Consider the following 25,523-nt stretch of genomic DNA (forward strand, 5'->3'; position numbering starts at 1 on the left):
TATTTTACAGTTATCTTATTTTTTATTTGTTATTTATCCTTTTTTCCAGTAGTTTACAAATGCATTATTATACAGATGCAGCACATTTATGACATTACTTTGCAAAGTGTATCAATTTGTCAGATAAAGTTAAAAATTAGATACACTTTATTCATGTTAAAGTCACACCCTAGCTTATTTAAAGGCAGCTTTGACTTAGAGTTGCAAGCCTGAGGATATTGATTTGAATTATGCATGACTGTCTGGTGTGCAGTTCCATTAGCCTGCTGGATGGATAATGTAAACATGTTCTGAATTTTAAGTATAATATATGAGCAGCAGGTTAAAAATAGAGCTAATAAGAGAGTACATATCTGGAAAATGTGAATCTTGTGGAATAAAACTATACAAGGACAATTTCTCTAAAGATATGTCTACACAGCATTTTGTAGGGAGCAGGAGGCAACCTCCTAGCCCAGGTCAACAGACTCGAGTTAACTGGGCTTGTGCTAGGACTCTGAAAATGTTATATAGACATCACTTCAAAGTTGTGTCTCAGGCTGGAGGCTTCAAAACCCAAGCTCTAGCCTGAGCCGCATCTTCAAAACTCTGTCTATACAGCTATTTTTAGAGCACTAGAATGAGGGCTTGTCTTCGCTACCGGGGAGATCAATGCTGCTGCAATCAATGCAGTGGGTGTTGATTTAGCAGGTCTGGTGAAGACCCGCTAAATTGACAGCAGAGCGCTCTCCGGTACTGCAGCTCCCCAAGCACAGTAAGATAAGGCGACTGGATGCAGTGCAGTGAAGACACCAGGGTAAGATGACCTAAGCTAAGTCAACTCCAGCTACATTATTCACATAGCTGGAGTAGCATAACTTAGGTCGACTTACCCCAGTAGTGAAGATAAGCCCTGAGCCACACTAGTCTGAGTCATCAACCTAGGCTGGGAGGCTCGCTCCAAAATGTTGTGTAGCTATACCCAAGAGTCTGACTTCAGGTGTAGTTTGTAATAACTGTTTTGTATTTTTGTAATTTATTTTTCTTTATTTGTTGCTGTTATTCAGCTGAAACAGTTACTACTTATGTGTAAGTCTACTACCTGAACGGGGGAAAGGTTACTCTTGTTTATCGTAACTGGTTTATTATTCAACATTAGAAAATAAAACTTGTAATAGAAAGATCAGAAAGAAGTATGTTACCTTTTTGCAGACAGAAGGCCAGATCCTGCTCTCACAGTGTGTAAATCAGGAGTATCTCCATTGACTTGAATGGAAATTCTCTCGATCCTTAAGGAATTGTTTACAATTGATATTTGAATATACTCAAGATTGCTTTGGCTGCAGGTCCTGATACTTGCTGTTTTATTCAAGAAACGTATTTCAGTGGTTCCATTTGCCTCATTATACTTAATGATCAGTATGTTTTTCCACAGTAAACTCTTGTATTGTAAACATCCCTAACTTGACAGTAAAAGCATGACACAATCTGAAACTTTGTGTTGAAGGTCTCAGCATTGAGAACACAGTTTTTAGTACCATTTAAAATAAGTAATTTGGTAATTTTTGGGATACTATTGTGAAGAGAATTTTGTGTGTGTTCTTGTAACTCAAATACATAGTTAAATTTTAAAAACTAAATTTTATAGGTGATTAGTCAAAAATGAGGAATACAATACTATATATGTTAAATATTTAAAGTCACTTTTCATAAAAACTTTTAAGTGTTCATGTCATTTTCATTGCATCTGAATAACCTGATAGGTGGAATGACTAACAATCCTTCAAAACAGTGATGTTCAGAATGAAAAAAATCTCTATGAAGACTCCTGAATTTCTTTGCTTTCATAGGTCCTGGTCTAATGGCTAATAAAAATCGAAAGATTCCAAATTTTGTCTGAACTTAAAACCACCCACTGAAAATTACTTTAATATGTAGATGCCTACTTGTAGCTTCATACTTAAGGTAGAATTGAGTTTTTCACTTAAGATAAGTATTTAACTACTGTGTTATGTGTGGAGAATTCAGTGTATTTTCCCCAAAATTATAGTGGTTATTCTTTGAGTATAGCATGAATTGAATGAGAATTTACAAGTAAATCAGTTAATTTATTCTATCAATTAACATTAATTTTTGAAATGGATCATTTAAGAAGTTTAGCACTTGGTCATTTTACCCATTATTCTTGATAACTGAAAGTTTATCCTTCAACATTGATAGAAATTCCATGCTTGAATAATAAGAGTATAGCAGTAGGAATATACTGTGGACCACCTGACCAGGTTGGTGACAGTGATTGTGAAATGCTCAGGGAGATTAGAGAGGCTACAAAAAAAGAAAACCCAATAATAATGGATTTCAACTATCCCCATACATGTCACCTTAGGATGGTAGGCAGAGATGAAATTTCTAGACACCATTCATGACTGTTTGTTTCTTGGAGCAGCTAGTCCTGGAACCCACAAAGGGAGAGGCAGTTCTTGATTTAGTCCTTTGTGGCACAAAGGATCTGGTCCAATAGGTGAATATAGCTGAACCGCTTGGTAATAGTGACCATAATGTAATTCAGTTTAACATCCTCACAGGGGGTAAAATACTAAAGGAACCCACCACAGTAGCATTTAACTTCAAAAAAGGACACTACACAAAAATAAGGAGGCTAGTTAACTGGAAATTAAACAGGAAAAGTCATGAGAGTGACTGAAAACTGCATGGAAACTTTTTAAAAACATCACATTAGAAGCTGAAACTATATGAATATCCCACATGAAAAAAAATAAGAGGACCAAAAAAAAAAAAAATACTACCAGGGCTAAACCACAGAATAAAAGAGGCATTAGAAACAAAGTCATCTTTTAAAAATTGGAAATCAAATCCTACTGAGAAAAATAGAAGGGAACATAAACTCTGGCAAGTCAAGGGTAAAAGTATAATTAGGCATGCCAAAAAAGAATTTGAAGAGCAACTATCAAAAGACACAAACTACCAGCAATTTTTTTTAAGTAGAAGTAGGAAGTTTGCTGAGCAATCAGTGGGACTACTGGACAATAGAGGTGCTAAAGAAGCACTCAAGGAAGGCAAGGCTGCTAGTGTGTATAATCAACTCTTCAAAAATATCACATGGTAGCATTCTCTTTAGGTTTCTTTTTGAGTGTTTATATATGAAATTTTAAAAAATAAAGAAATTCCCAGACAAAAATTCCCAGACATGGAGTTTATAGTTGAGTGTACAAACATTGAATGGATTTAGTGGTATCCCAAAGAAAGCATTATAAACTCAGGAAACTCAAAGTTAATTTTAAACTTAAATCCAAACACATTAATGAATGAAAATACATATAGCGTCCACACAACCTTAACTCTGACCTATAGTGACACTGGTGGGGGCAGGGGAAAGGAGATAACATTAAATATATCTTTAAAATTAGTTTCCTCCAACCTGGGGGCATAAACACTAGTATGCATTAATCATAATTGTATGGTTTTTGTATGTCACCACAGAGTGGAGTTAAGATTCTTTGGGTGCGCCTTCAAAGCTGGGGAGTTGAACTGGTAGGGCTGCATTCCCTGAAGTTGTTTAGCCTTTGAAAAGTATAATACTTTGAGAGGCTCTTAGGGAGTGCAGGACAAGGTGTCATTTGCTTTACTGTTTTAACATATTTAGCCATTGCTGCCTCCAGTGTAACTATTTTATTAAATCCAATCTTTTACCACTTAGTGCTCTCCAGCTCGGAGAGCCATCTTGCACCTGGCCATTGCATATACAATGAACTATTGTATGTAAACATTAGATCTAAATTCACTCTGTGTGCAGAAAAGCCCTATTTGGTGTATGTTCTCCTTGTTTATAATATCATTATAGTTCTTACTGTTAAATAAAAAAACACTGCAGTGACCGTGGCATCACATGTACTACTGCTCTGCCATCCCCCACAGCCTTCAACCAAAGCATGGGAGAAAAAACCTGGGAAGCTAATACAAATAATGAGTGTATGTATGTGAACTACAACGGGCTGACATTTTTCAGCTGAAAAAATTTCCCAATGAAATCTGCAGATTTTCACAATCAATTTTCACAGAAAAATTTCAATTTTGAAAAAAAGATTTCAATTTCTGATAGGAAAATTCAAAGAAACATTTTGTTTCAGATCAACATGTTGAAACAAAACATTTCATTTTGATCAAAAATGTCAATTTTTTTCATTATGACACTTTAAAATACAATTTTAAAACTTTCTGTCCTGCATTGTTTTTTTATATTTTGACTTTGTCCTGCTTCATGATGAAAACAAATGTCAAAATATGAGAATTTCTTGCTGGACAGAAGTTCTATTTGCCAAAGAGTTCTAATAGGAGAAAAAGAAGTGAAACTTTCTAAAACTCTGTCTATCTGTGTGTTACGTGATAAAGTTGAAGTCTAAAATATTTACTTCCAGTGATTTTTACAAAATCTTTCGTTCCCCAGATTCATAAAGAAGGGAAGGCTCAGAGGGCCATCCTGAAGAGCAATTAGGCGGTAGTTATCCACTTTGAATATATGCCTTAAAGCTGTCACCCATTATTCTGCTTTGGGATGCCTGTTTCACAGTAGTGACCTCCCTTCCTTTTTGACTTTATAGTAGTTGTTTGCCACACTCATCTTCTGGGTACACTGCAAGAAGGACAGGAGACACTTGTTATGGATTTTAATCAGGCCGCAACTTTATTATATAGCACGGGGGGGAGGAGGGGGGACGGTGGGAAAGAGGGGCTGGTTCCCTGCTGTACCAATCAGAGGAGTCCCCAACCCCTTCCCCCACTCTGTTCTTTTATCCAGTACCTCCTTTTAAGCCCTTTATCAGGCCATTTATCTGGTCACTAACTGCCTTCCCTATGGAGTACCTGCACTGAACATCCGCCCAACCTTACAAAATAAGTTGCGACATATGGTCTACTACTTTTTCTTCTCACCAGAAAAGGTCCTCCCTCACACCTGCTGTGGGGAAGACAAAAAAAACTCACTCCACCGAAGCCAATTCTGGTGGTGCGGGAAAAATTCCTTCCCAGACTCCCTTTAAAAGGAGCGACTAGCGTAATGCCCACCACAGGTCATAACCCAGCCTGCCATTCGCCTCCACTAGGGGAGGGAGGGTGGGTGCTGGCTTCCTCGCTGCGAGGAACAAAGAGACTTGCCCCACCCAGGTTTTGTACCTTTATGCCTTTTGGATCTCACATTCCGGGCCGGGGTGTGTGTGTGTGTGTGTGTGAGAGTCATTGCTACAAAGCTGACCGCTGAGCACCTTTTTTACGGCAGTTTCTGACCTTCCCCCCTCCTCCCACCATAAACCAGAGCTGTCCCTCCTGGGTAAGTCCAGACAAACTCTGCCCCACCTTAATTGTGGCGCAGTCACTTCGCAGCCAACACCTTACCATAATTAGAGGTGATTCTGAATCAGCCTATAGTGAGTTTGAATGAGTGTAACTAATATTTTCTTCTGTTGCCCCTCCCCTCCACCCAAGTATGTTACATTAGCTTAGACTTGGTTAGCACCAGCATGTAATGTAACCTCTGCTTTTACATCACCTCTGAATTTGGTTGCCTGAATGTGAGGGAGTCTGAATTGGTGTAACTAACATGAAGAGGGGTCAGAAGACAAGAATGTAACAAGAAAATCAACTAACAGACCATCCATTATGTTAATATACAACTTTTTACACATTCTTCTGGCTCCTTGAAATGTAAATTACACCAATTTGGACACCGTGAACACATATACAAATAGAGGATGTGAAGAGGTCTAAAGGTATTAATCTATGTTTTAAAAGAATCTAACTTACCTCACCTTATATATCATCTCTGCATTTGGCCCAATGAGTCTCCATTCCTGTGATGAGTTCTGAAACTTGCATCACATTGTATTTCACAAGAAACATTGGGTATCACTTCAGAAACACTTAAACTCTCTCCACTCAAAATGAACAGCAAACCCAAAATTGTTTAAGGTCATTGATTTCCCATTGGACACCATTTATAACTCTATCTTGGAGTTGATCAGGTTAGTTTTAGTTTTGTATATACAACATCGCTTTCACTTCAGTTCTCTTTAAAAACAGTAGTAAATGTAAAGTAGGAAATAACCTACTGGTATGTTTCATTAAAAATTTAAAGAATGGTGTATTCTTATTTTTGAAAGCATGAGGAGTGCTACCAAGAGATTAGATATTCATCCTGTATAGATGCCTCAGATTCCTAGTGTGTCAGTTTTCTGATGTTTAATAAGACACAAAAAGCAGTTGTGAGAGAAAGCATGTCATTCGTATCCATGGTAACTCAGAGATACTTTGGAACTCAGAGGGATAGAGTAAGCCACAGTAATAGGTCTCATTATAAGGACAAAATACATAAAAGGTTCAGGTATATGCTTTTAATTAGTTTCCCAAAATAGCTAGAAACAGAAAAAGATGCAGTGAAACAATATAACTCTTAGAAATGGCAACATTTGAAATATAAAGATGTGCTTAGCTGATAGGCTTTTCTCTTACCATCTTAAGAGTATGCAGACTATGAATACTAATAGATTTGTTATGGTTTGTTAATCATGCTTAGGACATGAGAGAGCGTACTGATAAAAGGTAGTCTAAGTCTCATGACTACAAGTTTTAGAAGTTGCATATCAATGTTAATTCCCATAGCTATGATGCAGCTTCTTATGAATATCATATTTAAAGCTTTCCTTTGTGTTTTACAAATGTATTACTGGAAAGGTACATTTAATATGTGCCTCTATGCAGGAATAATACAAGAGATATGGTTGAAAAATGCAGATCAGCCTAAGGTTAAAAATCCATATTTTTAGATTAATATGACTTTAATTTCTTTTTTTAAAAGGGTGCATGTTGCAATGATGAATAGAAAATGTCATTGGAAATTTGAATGGATGGGTTAGAATTGGTTTCAGGAAAAACAAAATAGAAAGGGTAAAGAAGTGTAAGATATGATATACTTCAATAATAATTTAATATTTTTTAATCAAGTACATTCTTTAAAGTTTTCTGTTTGAATTACATTGTAAAGAATTCATCTTGTATTGCAGTGCAATTCATCACATTATTTCTTCTCTGTTGCTATAGAAACTAATTCTGGTGCAGCTGTGATCACTTATCAGCATTCTAACATTTCAGTACTTATTTCTTATTTTAAGTTATTAAATTGCTTCATCTGATTTTGAGTTAAGCTACACATTTCAACATTGGTGAATTGCTGACTGGTCAAAATGTTAATGCGAGGTTGTTGGTTGGGGTTTTTTTGTTTGTTTGTTTGTTTTGCATTCATCTCTTTCTGTAGCCTAAGCTACCATACTTATTGTAGAAATTTGAATTACAAGAAAATTAAGGCTTTTTTTATTTGCTGAATTATAAATTGCTATCCAATATCAGCAGGGTGTAATAGTTATTACTTCATAAATCTAATCTTAGTTATACTTGATGTTAATACTTCATAGACCCAAAATTGTTCTTAATACTGAGTTTTATTTATGAAGCGCTTGGCTATATGGTGACTTATAGTTATACTAAGTACAAAATTACAGAATTATTAAATTTATCTGAAATCCATGTCTTTTATTAATTTCGACAAAGGACCAATTCTCAGTGATATTCTGTTCAGTCTGAAACTAGTTCACAGCAACAATTGTTGCTAGTGTCAAACTAGCTCTTGACCTTGTAAAAATCCTGGGTTATATCATAGATATTAATGAGGTAGGTGAGTCTTTTTTAGTCCCTGTTTTTTTTTTTCATACGACAGAACTACCAATATGTATGATTTGTAGAATATACCATGGCTGGTAGATTCAGATGAGGTTCAGGAGTAGAAGAGAACTACTGCAGATCAGAAATGAGCTGCATAATTAACTGCACGGAGAGCTGAACTATCTCAAGTGTTTTTAATCACGTGCTGTACAGACATTTTTGAGATAATGTGATCCCTGTACTGGATTACACAATATATAATATGTAATGTTGGTTTTGTAAACCATTGGATAAGGTAGTTAGGCTCACTTTACACTGAGATTTGACACAGTAGTACTCTTCTAATATAAACCAGTGTTAATATAATTCTGGCTAATATGATTTGAAGACTCATCTACACAGCCAAATAGTATTGATAGAACATGGATAGGCCTGTTCTGCATAGATTGAACCAAAATGATGTTATGCTGCTAGACTTGTAGCAAAGTACTGAAATGTTTTAGTAGTATTTCTCAGATAATTATTTAGCTTTTGAATGGGTGTACATTAATTTCATGTAGAGTGCAATAAGCCATTTTCAATTTTGAAATTATCATAGAAATATTTTGCAACTGTAGCTGTCAGACTTTGATTACTAATTACCTGCTTGTGCACCACCTTCAAATCTCTTATTTAACAAACAGTACCAAACAGTAATTTCAAATTAGGTCTATAACATCTTGCTAATTTAGGATGCTCCTTCAGAGAAATCTTTTTATGTGCATGTATACATTTAGTCTGTCACACAGCCTGATAAGTAAATACATCATCACCTCTTGCCTACTATACTCACCAACTCTTATTTTTGTGAGTTAAACTACATATGAGTTAAATAGATGGCAAGTGAAAAGGCTGTAGTGTGACCCCTGATTATCAAGGGCATTCCTGTTTCACTGAATATCCTATGATATGAACAAGGCTGAGGTAGCATTCTTGTAACATTTGTAAACACCACATTGTCTTATCTTTAGCTCCCCCACCTCTCCCATGTTCTCACCAACCCAACATGCATATAGCCTTGCACCCTGGTGGCAGCCGCAGCAGCTTAGTGTACTTGTCTTCACTATGCAGACTCAATTTCATCCACTCTTGTCAAGGTTCAGGTTATCACCTGCTTCTGAAGTATGTGGGGAACACTGGAATATAGGATTTACCAGTGATCCATCTAATCAAACATTCTGTCTCTGACGGTGGCAAGTATCAGATAAATCAGAGGAAAGTGCAAGAAATCTGTTTATGAGAAGACACAGAAAGGAGATTGGGTATTCTCCCTTTCTCTATCTGCTGCTTTCTCTCACCAGAAAAAAGCTCAAAGCAGGAGAACACATTTTTGGAACCAGGTTAAGGCCATTTTGGAGAAAGCAAAGTAGACTAATGCCACCTTCAACATGTTGTCCTTTCCCACTCTTTTTAGGTTAATGGGAAGGAAAGGTTCTATCTTTGATGCCAAGGAATGTGTTTACCTTTGGATTTAAAGGTATCTGCTGCCCATTTCTCTCTCTGGACACTTGACATCAACAGTGGTCCCAAAAGCCATGGATTCCTAAGTCCCCTAAGGAATTAATATTTGTAAAGATTTTGAAGGGCTCTGAAGCTTATAACTAGTCTGCCATAGTTATTAGCCTACCATGAACACCCTGTTAGAAGGAGACCAGGAGAGTTTTACTCTGACCTCTGACAATGTGGGTCCTGACAATTGGTCAGTGAGGCTACAAGATCTGGTTTATAAAACAGAACCCAGCCCTTCACTTTGCTTTTCTCAGGAATGCTTTCAGGCCCCTTTTTATGAAGAGATGTTTCAGGAAATTAATTTCCTCTTGGTAAAGAAAGCTATCGAGCCTGTGCCACTAGGTGAAAGAGTTAAAAGGTTTTATTTCAAGTACTTCCTGATACCTTAGTAGGCAAGAGAGTTCAAACCCATCTCAGGGAGCTAAATGCATATTTTGTCAAAGAAAAATTCCAGATGATAAGTCTGAGAGCTATCCTGCCTCTTCTAGTGGAAGGCAACTAGCTGTGCTCTCTAGATTTTGCTGACACCCATAAGAAGTAACTCAGATTTCTGTTATCTTTTCATCAGTGTTGGTATCAATTATTTTCACAATATGATTGGCAGTAGTCATAGCATACATGCACCTGTATGTGAGTGGTTCCAAACTTTCCTAGATTGGAGGCGCCACCTGTGGCAGATCTGGGTGGCCTGCATCCCTGTATGTCATTGATGCATCACATCTTGTTTATGTCCTTTTTCTGTATCTTTGCTATATGTATCTGTAATTTTCCATTTTTTTAAAATTCTGATTCATACCTCCTTTCTCCCAGTTTGCACCTTCCTTCCTCTGCCTCTCTGTGAATTCTCGAATACTCATTTCTTTCTCAAAATTCTCTCCCACTTCTCAGTCTCTCTTCTCCCAGTCACCTTCCTTTCTGGCAGGTTCTCCCCCTTCTCTTCCAAATCACTCAGCATACTTCTCTCTCTTCCCCTTTCCTTTTTCTCTTCCAGTCCCTCCCTCTTTCTTTCCCCCTAATCTGCTCCCTTGGTTTCAGTCAATATTTTTTCTCCCCCCCTTCTTCAGGCATAGCCAACAACTTGGGAAATTCTGCTGCAGCAAATCTCTTAAAGTAGCTAGGAACCTAGAGGGCCACAGGCCCCCATGGATACACAGTTCTGTGCACATTCTGGTGAATATGAGATTATTTGGTTTTAGAAAGGCATGAGATAAAAAGCAGAGAAAAATTCCCTGAAGGGCTACCCTCAAGAAGAATGGTCCAGTGGTTAGGGTGCTATCCTGAGTTTGGAAAACTGGGTTCAATTCCCTACTCCACCACAGACTTCCTGTGTGACCTTGGGTAAGTCACTTCTGCCATGTCTACACTAGCAAGCTTACAGTGGCACAGTTGTACCAATGCAGCTGCGCCGCTGTAAAATCACTCATGTAGCCACCTTATGCCGACAAGAGAGAGCTCTCCCACTAACATAATTAAACCACCCCCAACAAGAGGTGGTAGCTATGTCAGCAGGCGAGCATCTCCTGCTGACATAGTGCTGTCCACACTGGCACTTCTTTTGGTGTAATTTATGTCATGTAGGTGTTTTTTCACACCGCTGAGTGACATAAGTGATACCGACAAAAGTGCTAGCCTTAGTGCCTCAGTTCCCTGTCTGTAAAATGGGAGTAATTGGGGTGGAGTAATTGGGGTGGAGATAGATATGTTAAAGACTGTGAGATGCTCAGATACTGTGGAAATTGGGACTATATAAGTACCTTAGTAGACAGCTAGAAATCCTAACTTTTGCCCTATTGCAGTGGTCACTCTAGGGCTATTGAATGATGGGAACATATGTCCACTCCAGCCACACCCCTACTCTCCTTTGGTGCGTGTTCATTTTCCTCCTGTCTTGCCAAAGACTGCCCCCTTCACCTGGAGCTTTTGTGCCTGGCATTGAAGCCCCCACCTCGGAAGGGGAATATTAGGGGCTTAGAGCTGTTTTACAGTCGCTTTGCTCCAGTCTGGTGCAAAGGAATCTCAAGGCAATGATGAATGGGGCCTAATATCTGTAGAATTTCACATTGCCATTTTGAGAGTTACTTTTCAGAATACAACTACAGGAGTTAGCAGCCATGGTAACAGTCTTAAATGCATAAACTGGAGTTGTTCCCAAGAAACTATAAAAAGGGAAATTATATCTTAAACTGTAACAACAGCTCTTCTTAAAGACAACACTTACATGCCTTGTTAAATTGAAGATATGGAAAATCAACTAAAATGTAAGAATAGTGGAATTCTCGGAATTAAGGAAAGTGTGGCTATTTGAACTGCTGACTGGATTGTATTTATTATATATTAATATTCTTATTAATGTAACAATTACTGAAAAATAAGTTTAACTCTTCTGTGACATCTGGAAACTATTTTTAGCCTGCTAATGTTTGTCAAGTTGCATGTTAACATTTCTGAAACAAGCTCCACATTTTAAAATGTTTCAGAACCATGTTATATACATTAATTGTCATATCTGCTTTTCCTTGTCTTTGAGACCAAGTTTTGGAGCAAATACAGTGACAAAAAATGGGCATTGCTGTATAGCTCATTCATGGGTTTCTAGACTATGCTGGAGTAATCAGTAGAGAGAGTACCATTTTGCATTGCTGAAGTAAGATTTTGGACCCATAGATAGCCTTTTCACATTTCCAGCACTTTATCCAGTTAAATAAAGCCTCATGTTATATGGCACAAAGTCTATATTTTGGGATTTTGACTGCCAGAGAACTGTTGGATGAAAAACTTGCTTGCTTTAAGGGAAGAGCAAATTACCTCTTGTGTGGATATGAAGATTTCTCTAAAAATTCTGTCTTTCTAGAATTCTAAACACTTCAAAAAAAAATTTATTGAAGTCTTTCTCTAATAAGAAATTACATGCAATTTAAAATATTATATTATATTATTATATTATATTATAAATAATATCTCCATCAACGTTGACCTTAAAATTTGCTTTATTTCATTCCTGTTCCAGTCTGTTACCAAATTATTGATTTATGTATATCTCACCTGATTTATCAAAGGATATTGCATTCCAGGTATGAATAGGAAAGGGAGAGAGATGTCAGTCTTGAGATAGATATCTCTATGTAGGGACACACATCAGTAATTTCGGCAACATACAGCAATGTTACGTATGTGGTACTAAAATAAGACACACCAAAACCCTGATGTTGCAGACATACAAGCGAATTTGGCTTTATGCACTGAAGTCATTGGAACTACTCAGAGTGTGCAAAGTTAAACATGTGAATAAGTCTTTGCTTAACTTCAAGTCCCTGTTCCAAAGCATGGGGTACTAAACCATTGAAAAGAAAAGGCTAGAATTTAACATGGGCAAAACAACATATTTTCCTCCCCCCCCAACTTAATTCTTAGAAATAGCTAAACTCTTTCCCAAAATTTTGGCTGAATTTCACTTGTTTTGGGCTGAAATTTGCCAAATGCAATTCAAGCAAAGGTAAGCACCCAGTATGGAAAATTTCAGACAAATAGTAAAAGTTTGGCAAAACTATAAACAACTGAAAACAGGATCATATAATGGGGAAATGTTGGGCAATGTTATTCATAGGCAGTGCAACCAGTACCACCAATAGTTCTGTACTTACTCTGTTTGTACTCTAGAAACTGAGTGGCTTGATTGGCCATCATGAGTGTTTTGTGCCAATTTGTGTATATCTTTGATTTGCCCATTTTTTGTTTCAAAAACAAAACTCTCTCAAATTAGTATCTAGAAACTTTGCTAAATTGAAAACACAGTTTAGTAGTAGAACAAAGATTCAATCCAAGGAATACATACTAATTAGTCAACTTAGTACATAGTCCTGGAAAGTAATATGTGTAAATAGTTAACGTTATTGACGCTGTGCACAACCCTAGTTAAAAAGGTGAAACCAGAGTCTAGCTTGTATCCACTGAAGAAGAAAATACAAAACAAGAAGTAGTACTGCATAAGGCAACACTACCTGAAGAACTGTATACAGTACAGGTTACTACCCCTAAGGATGTATATTATTGATAAGGATACAGTGTAAGACTACTATTATCGTTACAAGGAAAGGTTTTAGAGATTTGTGCATAATCTCTCTTAATAAGAGGAGATTTTGAGCTCGTGTAGCAGAAACTTTAAAACACTTGAGAGAATTTGCTAAAATTGATCAATATAAATGGTTATACTAATAACTAATAAGCTTAGATATTTAAATAAGTACATCCAAGAAGTATTTGGGTAGACTTTTGACAATATAAAGCACTGTACAGGATAATTGTTAAATATTATTTAAGAAACTAAGAATAAAATGGGAACTCAAGCATTGCATACACAAGTTAATAAAAACAGAGTAAGTTGTCAGGGAATACTATTCAAGTAGAAGGCAGATGAGTTCAAGACATACCAAGATTCATTTCTGATGAAGGGAGGGATGGAGACAGATGGTGAGAAACAGGACAATGATACATTTAATTTTTAAAATAAGGAATAGATACCAGTTAGCCATTCTTAGTTCCTTCATTTTTATAATATACTTCTATTTTTAGTCCATTTTGGCACTCGGAAGCTTGGAATCACTTCACTAATTCAGCACTGATCATTGTTTATCCCTTACACAAGGGATGCATTTCTGGTTAAGCTAATGCAATCGCTTTCAGGTCAAAAACAGTTGCAGCAGAATCATAAGCAGCAGTTGCAGCAGAAGTTAACAGAAAAGTACAGTAGACTCTGCAGGCTCCCACGTTTTGTCAGCAAACCAAAACAAACTACAGTTTTATTGGCTCACAATATAAACAAACACAAGGTAAATGGAATTTACTATACCAGCAACAATAGTCTCAGTTGTGGGAGTTTTTACTTCTCCTGAGAGAAAATTTGGAAGTAGCTCTAAAGAATGTACGTAAATGACATTTAACATTTCTAGGGAATCTAATATTCTATCAGATAAAAATTATACTCTAATAATTTGTATTAATACTAATAAAAAGTAATTGTGCTAACATATGACAATCAATATTGAATATATTCATCTATGATTAATAAAACTGTTCTTGGAATGTAATGAAAATGCAGTGTATTGATATAAGATTCGAACCTGAAAAGTGAATGCCAACATTTCCACAGGCAGAGGATCAAGCCCATAATGAGTATGAACCTAAGATGTTTTAAATACTTGGGAGCAAAGAAAAAGTGCCATTAACAAAATAATTCATGTATGCTGGTACAGCATGTATAGTAGATTAAATACTGGTTTTGTCAATTCCAGCTTACTTTAAGAACCTCTAAATTTGAAAAGATTACTGTATTGTGAATAAAAACCAAAATATATAGCATTTGGAAAAAGAAGATTGTTAAAAAGGGGCTGCCTCCCAATGTACAGATACATTCCATGTTGACCTTAGATTCCCCACATTTTGGTAGGCGAATCACATGTACATAATTTCCTTTGTAAAAATTAAAATGCCAAGAAATCTGTTTCATAGTAAAATCACATTTTTTTCACATACACACATAATCTTTTCATTTTAAAGGGAAGATAAACCCTTCATTCAATATTATATATTTATATTTTGTCCTCTCCTTATGATGTGGGGTTATTCAGTCAGTTGAACTTTTTTCCCATCCAAAATATTAAAACGTGAAAATTACATTTGGACTGTCTGAGCTGCATACCAGAAACAGCTAAGGGTGCTTAATCATTCAGAATAAAAAAAAAAATTTCTTTAATTTTTAAACATGTATTTCATTTTATGTTTTATTAAAATTGTCTTAACATTTGCATAGAACCCCCTGAAGGATTAAAACTTGAAATTTACATTAGATTAAAAAATGAAGTATGAAAAATACTGTATGTAGCAAAATTGCAGAGGTATGAAAGATGCCACTGAGAGTGAAGATATTCATGGAAACTACAAAACATGACTTGCAAAAATTCTGGATTAATGTAAAGTTTGTCGTTTTAAAGAAACTCAGAACCAGGTTCGTTATGAAGTTTTCAGTAAAGCATGTCTCCCACAATATTGTGAATATTTAAAGAAAAAATGTACAAGAGATGTTCAAAGCTAACTTACAAAAGTGTGTTTTGGTTGTTGTTTATATGTCTAGGGAATTACAACCACAGGAATAAGGTTGTAGTTTCCAGATGCAAATGAGAGACTCATTCTTGGAAGTGGACTGGAAAAATTAAATAAAAGAATGATAGGATTGTGGAGATGATGACCATTTGGGGAAAATAGTTGAAGATCCTACATTTGCAAACACAGAGAAAGGAGCATTACCAATAGCAGGATACTTTTGTTGGGACTAACGTGGAAGGTAATGGACCAGAATAAAGTGGAAAAAATTAACAAAATTGGGGGTGAAGCATTTTATAAACAACAAAAAATGTGAGAAGAAAAGCATTCTATTCAGCAAGCTGTTGAAACCTTAAAGCATGATTCTACTCTGAAAAATGTCTGTGAAAATGTTCACATAGTTCACATAATTATAAATGGTATGTTTATAATAATATTCAGCCTGGCATAGGTTGCTTCTATGGGGACTTATGGAAATCCCATTGAAGCAGGGGAAGACTTCTGTTGACTTCAGTGGGCTTTGAATCAAGCCCAGAGAGGGGCACTCTTGAAAATAGACTACCATCCATCTTTTGACGGACAGAGTTTAAAGAAAATCTTTACTTCTGACTTCAGTCCGCTAATGGCCATTTACTCAGGGCACGTCTTCATTACCCGCCGGATCGGCGGGTAGCAATCGATCTATTGGGAATCGACTTATCGCGTCTAGTGAAGACGCGATAAAATCAATCCCCGATGGCTCTGCCATCGACTCTGGAAATCCACCGCGGCAAGAGGCGGAAGCAGAATTGACGGTGGTGCGGCAGTGGTCGACTCGCCGCCGTCCTCACAGCCAGGTAAGCCGACCTAAAATATGCAACTTCAGCTACGCTATTCACCTAGCTGAAGTTGCGTATCTTAGGTCAACCCCCCCCCCCATAGTGTAGACCTAGCCTCAGTGTGACTGCTGATTGTAGCAGCAGTCCATCATCTGCTTGTGTTCATAGATTCTTACCCATAGTTCTTAACATGCCCAATCAATAGAATCTCTCAGAAAGGGCCGACGTATATAAACATAGTTTTTAAATTTTAAACTTTGATCTATACATAAGTTGATCAAATAAATATTATTTGTTGGTTATATAATTTTGCTTCTTACTAGTTAAATTCTTAGGGAAAATGCCCAACTTCTTATTTTGAGCTTTGATCGATTCTATGTGATTTCACTGGTCTCTGATGTCCATCAACAATTAGATTCTCGTCACAGAGTTCCTGCTGATAATAGTTTAGTGCATGCAATAATACATAAATGACAATAGCCATTTATAAACCATCATTTGCCAAATTAGCACATAATGGTATCTGTGCTACCACAGTATCCCTTATAGTTAGGGTGGGGGAGATCCATGGTAACTGTGATAGCAGTTGGCAAGTGTTAATTTTTAATGGCTTCTGCTATATTTGAACTCCTTCTCTGAAATGGTCTTCTAACATCCCTATTTCTGTGTGACCTGCATTGTCTGAGGAAAGTACCCATATTATTTCATTCCAGTGACAGCTGAAGTGTTATTTGGAATACAAATATATGTAGGGTTGGAAAGGCATATATTGGCAATGCTTCTATGCTACTGGTTTGTAAAAGAGGGGCTTCTTGCAATAGAAAAATGCAGGACCAAATTAATCTCTGGTGTAACTCCATTGAATTCAGTGGAATTCCATCCAGAATGTACTAGGCCAACAATGCTGGGCAGTTACTAATCCATACTTCTGTTTGCTTGACTCTGAACTTTGGGGCAAGGATTTAAACAAATTGAGAACAGGCACAATTGATCAGAAAGAATTTAGGCAGCCGTGAGATAATGGGTCTGATTTTCAGAAGTGTTGGATTACTTGCTGTTCCAACTCAAGTCAGGGGAGTAGCAGTTGCTCAGTATATAAGGAAATTCTCTCCTCTCTGATTAAGAGTTGGACAAGGGGTATAGATATGTATTCTGCAGCTCGGATCATTTACATCTGTGTGCGCACATAGGGGAAATAAAATTTAACCTGAAGAAAGGTCTATCTAATATTAGATGATTCTTAATACAAAAAGCTCCACTGTTACTATTTTTAAAAAAAATACTTTACCTCGAAAACCATTTTCAGTCTAATTCCTTTAAAAACTTTGTTACCTCTTTATGTTGAGTTAAGGGCTTTTTTGGTTCTGAAATGGTTTGTGCCTGTTTACACTGATTATACAAATGTGTTCTTAGATCCTTAATATCGGCATTCAAAACCTGTTTTTAATAGTTTACATTGTAGTTCTCTTTGGTAAGTAAGCTTTCAAAAATAAATAGTTAAAAACTTGCATTTATGTTTCTGCTTTTCTGACATTTATGAATCACTCTAGCTGCTTAAAAGGAATTTTCTTCTCTTCACTTTTACTCCACCTACGTTAAGAGCACCTTTTCTGTCACACAGCCTTATGCAGTTTTCCCATAGGGACATATGAGAGAGTTCATCGAAGTGGGGAAAAAAATGAATCACACAGTCATTTTATTTACTCATTTAAGACAATTATGGTGCTTATAGCTATCCGGACACACTTTGGTTTCTCTAAGTTGTGCACAAATTACTGAAAAAAATTGTCATTGTAGATTGCAACTTTTTAAAAAATAAAAAATTGAGTCATAGCTGTATGGTGGTAGTTGTCTCATTTAATGTTGTTTGTGGGCATTTTGCCATTTTGAGCAGAAACTGTTGCTTTAGATTTGAAATAACATTAGTGACATTGTCTGACTATACCGAAAGAAGGAGACACTTGATATGGTTTTAATCAGGACGCAACTTTATTATTAGATGTCTGGGACTACTCAGCAGATAAAAGTGTACAATGTAGGTAACCCTGTAATTACCCAGGGGGCTTCCACCAGCTACCCCTCTTTTTCCATCCAGGTCCCTCCAGCATAGATTCATAGATTCTAGGACTGGAAGGGAAGCAAATCCATTGCCATCCACCCTCTCTCATAGGAGGGGTAAGGTGGGCTATCAGAAAGGGGGGGATTGGCTCCCTGCCGTTCTAACCATAGGAGCCCCAAATTCCACACCGTTCTGTTCCTTTAACCAGCACCTCCTTTTTAAGTCCTTTACCAGGCCATTTATCTGGTCACTGGATACCTTCCCTCTGGAGTACATGCACTGGACATCCACCCCATACTTACAAAATAAATTGTAGCCTGCCACCTTTGTGGCCACCATAATAGGTCTTCCCTGCCACCCTCTGTGGGGAAGGCAAAAAAACCCAACCACACTTCACTGAAGCCAATGTGGTGGTGTGGGAAAAATTCCTTTCCAGCCCCCCTAAAAAGGAGCAACTAGCGCAATGCCCACAGCAGGTTCAAACCCCACCTGATAATCACACCTCAAGGGGAGAGATGGTTGGTGATACCTTGCCTGCTGCATGGAGAAAGGGGTTTCCAACACCAGGGCTTGCACCTTTAAATCCTTTCACCCTTACATTCCGAGGGGGTGAGTCAGTGCTGCAAATCTGACCACCACCTACCTTTTTGCAGCAGTTTGACCTTGTTCATAACTTTTCCCTTACCATCAGCTGAATGAAAACTGATGTTATGTACAGCCAGCTCGTCAACAACCTTACCAAGACTCATCAATAAGCCTGGAAGCCCTGCATCTTGGCAGGGGGTTAGACTAGATGACGCCTGCTGTCCCTTCTAACCCTATAGTTCTATGATTCTATGGTACATATTTTACCTGTGTCTTTGGAATTTCTGTTGCTTCTGCTAACACAGACCATATTTTATTTTCCTATCTGCAGTTTACTTTGTAGTGCCAAGTAGTAAAGCAATAAGCTAAAATTTGAAATGAGTGCATAAAGTCAGGCTTCTACATCTGTATTCTGGCACCTTGATTTTCCATGGTGCTGAGTAGACACAGATCTATCTGTCCAGCTGGTGTCAGTGGAAGCTGAAGATGTTCAGCCCGTTGGAAAATCAAGTCACTTTGGGGATTGATCTAAAGCTCTCTAAAGTCAGTAGTAGTCTTTCCAATGGCTTCAGTGAGTAGGCACCAGTCTCTAACTTCCAGGTACCCAAATTTTGAGCCCTTTGATTTGAATAACTAACAGAGGATATGATGCTGAGAAGCCATTAAGTTTAAGTTCAGTGGGTGAAATTCACCTATGAGAAGGGGCATGTTGCTAGTCTTTTGCATTACTTAAACTCTGTGTAAAGGCTGAACAGGTAGTCCACTGACTGAGCACCTGCTCAGGGGTGCCAGTGCGGTCCCTACAAGCCATGGAAAAAAGGCCTTTGTGCCAGCCCTACATAAGATGATGTACTAAGCCACACTGCCAGTAGGCAAGGAGAGAGGCTGCAGATCTTCATTTACATGGATCCATTGTCCCTGATACTTCACACAACTGACATGGAGGAGTTGTAGTCACTATTTCAGCCTGTTGGAATAGCAGCCACATAGGAGCTACTCGGCAATCTTCCACTGTGGGCTGGGGGTGGATTTCATTTGCCCAACTGCTTCACGCTCCCAAAACTCTGACTTAGTGAATTGCACCCAATAGAGTTGGAGGGGCCTAGCACATCTCACAATCAGGGCCAGAGTTTTTATATTGTGTAAAATATTTATGTCATGCATATACAATTCATGTATTCAAGTAATTTGCTTTTTTCCCTATACATTGTCTCTAAAAGAGAGAGATGAGTTATTTGTTTATTAACATAGTGTGTTTTCAGGAATATCCTATTTAATTTGAAACATCAAGAAATTGAAGATAATTGTAGGGTTTAAATGTTGTGTCCAGATGTTTGAATTCAGTCATTTTCCAAAGCAGTTAATAACCAAATGCTACATATATTTTCAGTTCAGAAAGTGTATAAGTAAAGAGCTATCACTTATTCACAGCAAACTGTATTCAAAGAATGAGAAGAACACCTCCACTGGATGAACTGCAGCCTCCACCATATCAGGATGATAGTGGTTCTCCTCACCTCTCTTGTACACCCTCTGAAGTTGATGACAGTAAATGTGAATTTTCCCACTGTAGCAACAGTCCAAGATGTTCATACAAGTGCCCAAGTGAAGGAAGCACTGGACATGAAATAGAAAGCTTCCATAACAAAGGATATGAAGAGGATGTACCCAGTGATAGTACTGCTGTCCTTAGCCCAGAGGTAAATGAAATACAGTCTAGCACTGCACTTGTAGGCATCTTGGATGTAACACAATAGTATATTAACTTCTCTTGTAGATCTTATAAATATCTTGATTTTAATTTACATCTTACAGTGACTGATAACATTAACTTCAAAGGTCTATTATAAAGAAGAGAGATGTATATTGCCAAATAATATAGCAATAAGATTTTAACTTGCTCTGTATAATGATCTCAATGACACTTAATTTTAAAACAACCCCCCAGCAGGAATAGTTTATTTTTTAAACCAGTAAAAGCTATGATATCCATTATCATGGAGAACTATATATTAACAATTTGCTTCTTACAACAATTTTCAATTAATAACTTAGCAATAAATCAATCAAAATTATATTTCTCTTAGTGCCTTTCATATTAAACTCCCTAGAGAACTGGAGAAAAATCTCGATTAAGTATCCTTATGGTTTTGAGATTAAAGAAATTTTTATTATGGATAATGTAATAGATTTATGGTACACTTACTTTCTCATTTTTCCCTTTGTAATTTGTAATGATTATTCTTCCTAAACTGAATTTTTAATATTTTTATATGTAGATGTCTAAAATGTGTAAAGACAAGCAATAGTATCAATTCTTAAACCAGAATTAAACAATTTTTAGATTAAAAAAAATCTACATTATAGCATCTCCTATTAATTGATATGAACAAGTCATATCTTCAGCCATATGACAGGACCTCAGAATTTACATTAAAGTTTTACATGTTTGGAATAAATACTTCTTATATGAATAATACAATGATCTATATTATACTTCAAAAATATCTTATTAATACAGTATCTTTTGTCACACTAGCCATTGCATTTCTTTAGCTCCTAATTGTATCAGTCCTTGGACTGAGGTTATTGAGGTACAGTATGCAAGCATACAGAACCATTGCTTTATCTTGATCAGCATTATTTGTATTATAAATTCAATTCAGGCCCAACCTTTGGTCAAATGGCTCCCTCAGTAATCTAGAATTTTCCCATTCCCTAATAAATAAATAAATGGGGATGAATGTAATTTTAATGACATCCAGGAGGTCTGAGGACCTGTTGCTCCCTCCTGATGTCCTTGTAGAAATTGGTCACTGATCATGACTATGGCTGTATTATTTGTATGGTAATCACAGATCTAATAGAAAATGTGGAGTTGACAATTTGCTGTGTTAAACATGCATTGAAACTTTATGCCCCCTTTTTTAAAAATAAACTGCTAATGCAGAGAGGAAAAACGTGAGAGATGTGGATTTTTACTGAACAAACAATATTGCTGATGAAGGGATATGAATACAGCAGGCAGCTGAGGAGGGCTTTGTTGGAAATAGATGGCCTGTTCTTTGGGCTTACTTGCGTTGAGCTTGCTGACACAGACCAGCGATCACAGGACAATCATGGGAAAAGAAAACGTAGGTGCATAGATAGGCAACCTGGCTTTCCCAAATGGAAAAAATATATATAGATTGATAAATATTGTAGTCAGAAGGGAGACCAGACAGCAAATGTGAAAAATCAGTACGGGGTGGAGAGTAATAGGTGCCTATATAAGAAAAAGCCCCAAATATCGGGACTGTCCCGGTCACCCTAGCAGTCAGTCATCTTTTGAGTCAGTCTATAGTGCATGTGTTAAAAGATTATTTTCATGTTCTGCTGAATGATAAATGCCAGAGAATTTTCATCTATACATCACGCTATGTCAGAATGAACACCACTGAAAAAACACTTTCTATAAGAGGAGTTCCAGATTGTTGGTTTTACTGAAATATTGTGTTTTTGAATGGGAGGCACACAAATTATTTCTTTATACTTGACTTTTAAAAAATAAAATTCTTTTGTCAAATAGTGAGTAGAAATTATTTGTTTCTTTATATATATATGTATATATATATATATATATATATATATGTATATATATATATATATATATATATATATGTATATATATATATATACTGAAACATTTCTAGCACTGTATGAAGCACTCACTGTATTTATGAAATTTAAAGTTGCTCTATGAAATCTGACATATTGCTTCACACAAAATAGCACTTATTTTCTTAAAAAATACAGTCTTAATCATGCCCCATGATTAGAATATATTTGTAGGTACAGCTACGTTAACTTTCACTAAACTACCAATACCATGTAAATGGAGTAAATTCGTAGTAAACTACTTATACTGTAAGGGAGAAAAATCATCCCATATTAAAGAAGGGTTCATTGTGCAAACAAAGTGATTTTATTTGAAACAGAAAGTAACAGCATGTCCTCACCATTTTATTAGCTATTAAATTTTTAAGTGCACACCTAATGAGATCACTGAAGATTTTAAAAATTAAGCATTAGCAATAATTGCTTTAAGAACTGATATACAGTATATGGCAAGTACAGAAGACATTTCTGACATAGGTATGGTTCTTGTATACTTCTTAGAAGTTACATTTAACAGGCTATATTAGCCATCTGCTGCATGTGCACAATTCTCACTGACTGCAGTGGGAGTTGTATGTGCAACCAACTGCAGCATTCGGCCCATTACTTGCTCTAGTCCTATATATTTCACTATGTTCTGTTACCATCAAATCAGGTATTAATGTGTTAAATATGTTAAGCTTGAGTATTGTTTTTTTTTTTTTTTTTTAATTCTGCAGAACCCCTCACTTGAATCAGATATTTGGATTGTACCTCACAATGAATGACAGTTTATTTATCTAAGCTTATGTGGAACTTATTAGTTCTAGCCTTTTCTTTTCCAGTTGGTGCCTGGGTTTCTCTATTTTGGCCAGCTGGAAGTAGCTTTTGATTTTCCTTGGTTGCCAGTCAGCCACCTCTTCATTCTTCAGTGTTTAATTACCTTGTTTATGAAGTGAACAAAAAGATCATAGTCACATTATGCTGCTTAGAGAAAACCATGCATTTCTATGCTAGATATAATAATAGAATACCAAAAATAAATAAATAAAAGCATTTATATTTCTTTCCTTAGGATATGTCAGCTCGAGGATCATCTTCACAGCTTCCTAAACCTTTTGATCCTGAGCCAGTAGCTAAATACGGCACGCTGGATGCGACTTTTGACTATGACTCACAAGAACAGAAGCTTCTAGTAACAGTGACAGCTGTCACAGACATCCCAACATATAACAGGACAGGTGGAAACTCATGGCAAGTACATCTAGTTCTCCTACCTATAAAAAAACAGAGAGCAAAAACCAGCATCCAGCGGGGACCATGCCCTGTCTTCGCAGAGACATTCAAATTTAATCACGTTGAATCTGAGATGATTGGGAATTATGCAGTTCGCTTTAGACTGTATGGTGTACGTCGCATGAAAAAAGAGAGGATTGTGGGGGAAAAGATTTTTTACTTAACCAAATTGAATCTTCAAGGGAAGATGTCAGTACCAGTGATAATGGAACCTTCTTACAGTCTTTCTGTGAGTATTGTACAAAGCAGAATAAGTATGTAATTATATACATTGTCCTGAATTTATTAGGAATAGTTTATATATTTATAGAGACAACACTTCCAGTGACTTCCCCCCTCCCCATTGTCATGCACACTTTATGCAAAATAATAGTTTGGAGGAGGGGGAGGGGGTCCAATTAACTACTGTTAGGTATATTTATTTCTCATGTGTAGAAGCTGCATATACGTTTTCATTTTGATTACTTTGGTATTTTTACTATAAAATATTATAATAGTAATAGGAGGATAAAATTATTATATTGAGATTAGTTTTACAGGTTTGTTTATCAACCTGTTAACCATTGTGCTTTCATTTTTAAAAATCTATAGTAGTCGGTGATTTTCATCTTTTGTAATAAAATCCAGTTTGTAATATAATACACATGCTTTGCTTTCCCAGAAACAATGGAAATAGGAAACCTGAAGGTGCTGAAACCCTTATTTTAATGACTTCATAGGACAAGCAAAATAAAATATTTTATTTCTTTTTAGTCACATTAATGTATAAAGGACAATAATCTGTTGGGATTTGAAATGAGAATCAGCTAAAAAATATAATATGGAGTCCTAGTGCTGGAACAGGTGATATAAGAGGACTTTATCATCTCCCATTTTTTATGATTCTGTAAGGAACACAAGGGAATCCTGGGTAGTGCTTTCTGAGGACAAACACTGTTCACTTACCTTAAGTAAACTTTCTCACTATTGAAGTGCTTAATACAAGAGCAATGAAAAATATTTGAAACAAAATTGAAAATACTCTACATTTTCTATTTTTCAAGTGCCTGAGGGTCCTGCAACAATGAAATATGTTTTGCAACATTTTTGTGTCAGTGAAAATTGTGCTGAGGTTGAGTTCCTTCTGCTCCCCCATGCCCTTTGGATGTTAACAGGACTTTCTTGTGATGAAGATTTGAGTTTTAAGCTCAGTTGGGTTTTGTCACATGGCTGAAATTCTGATTAGGGGTCTGATTCAAAGCTCATTGAAGCCCATGGATCAGGCCATAGATGAGCATATACCTCATGTGCTCATCGGAAGTAATTTTGACTTATTTTCTAAGGCCATTCTACACTTACCAGTACAGTAACTCCTCACTTAACATTGTAGTTCTATTCCTGAAAAATGCGACTTTAAGAGAAACGATGTTAAGCGAATCCCATTCCCCCATAAGAATTAATGTAAATAGGGGGGTTAGGTTCCAGGGAATTTTTTTTCACCAGACAAAAAACTATATATATAGTTATATATATATAGTTATATATATATAAGTTTTAAACAAACAATTTAATTCTGTACCAGCATTAATGCTCCACAAGGCAGCACAAGTGGAGGGAGGGGAGACAGCATGGTCGACAGAGATAGAGACACACACCCTATGTGTGGGAGAGAGAGAGAGATGTGCATTGCCCCTTTAAATAAGCTGACACCACTCTAAGTACATTGCCTTTTAAAAAGATTAGGAAGTTGAGACAGCAGCTGCGGCCAGCAAGCTCTCTCCATCCTGAGCCCTGTCGTG

At 36.6% G+C, this 25,523-nt stretch overlaps 1 protein-coding gene across 5 annotated transcripts in view; it reads left to right on the forward strand.

Moving 5' to 3' along the window:
* SYT14 (synaptotagmin 14) overlaps positions 1-25,523 on the forward strand; it is a 169,836-nt gene that overhangs the window by 106,452 nt on the left and 37,861 nt on the right. For all 5 annotated transcript variants that reach the window (XM_054021278.1, XM_054021277.1, XM_054021279.1 and 2 more), the window contains 2 exons: positions 20,245-20,513; positions 23,525-23,974. In XM_054021278.1, the coding sequence (XP_053877253.1) occupies positions 20,245-20,513; positions 23,525-23,974 (719 nt within the window). The remainder of the gene's footprint in view (positions 1-20,244; positions 20,514-23,524; positions 23,975-25,523) is intronic.

The sequence above is a fragment of the Malaclemys terrapin genome, chromosome 3 (genome assembly GCF_027887155.1).
Source record: "Malaclemys terrapin pileata isolate rMalTer1 chromosome 3, rMalTer1.hap1, whole genome shotgun sequence".
NCBI lineage: Eukaryota > Metazoa > Chordata > Testudines > Emydidae > Malaclemys > Malaclemys terrapin.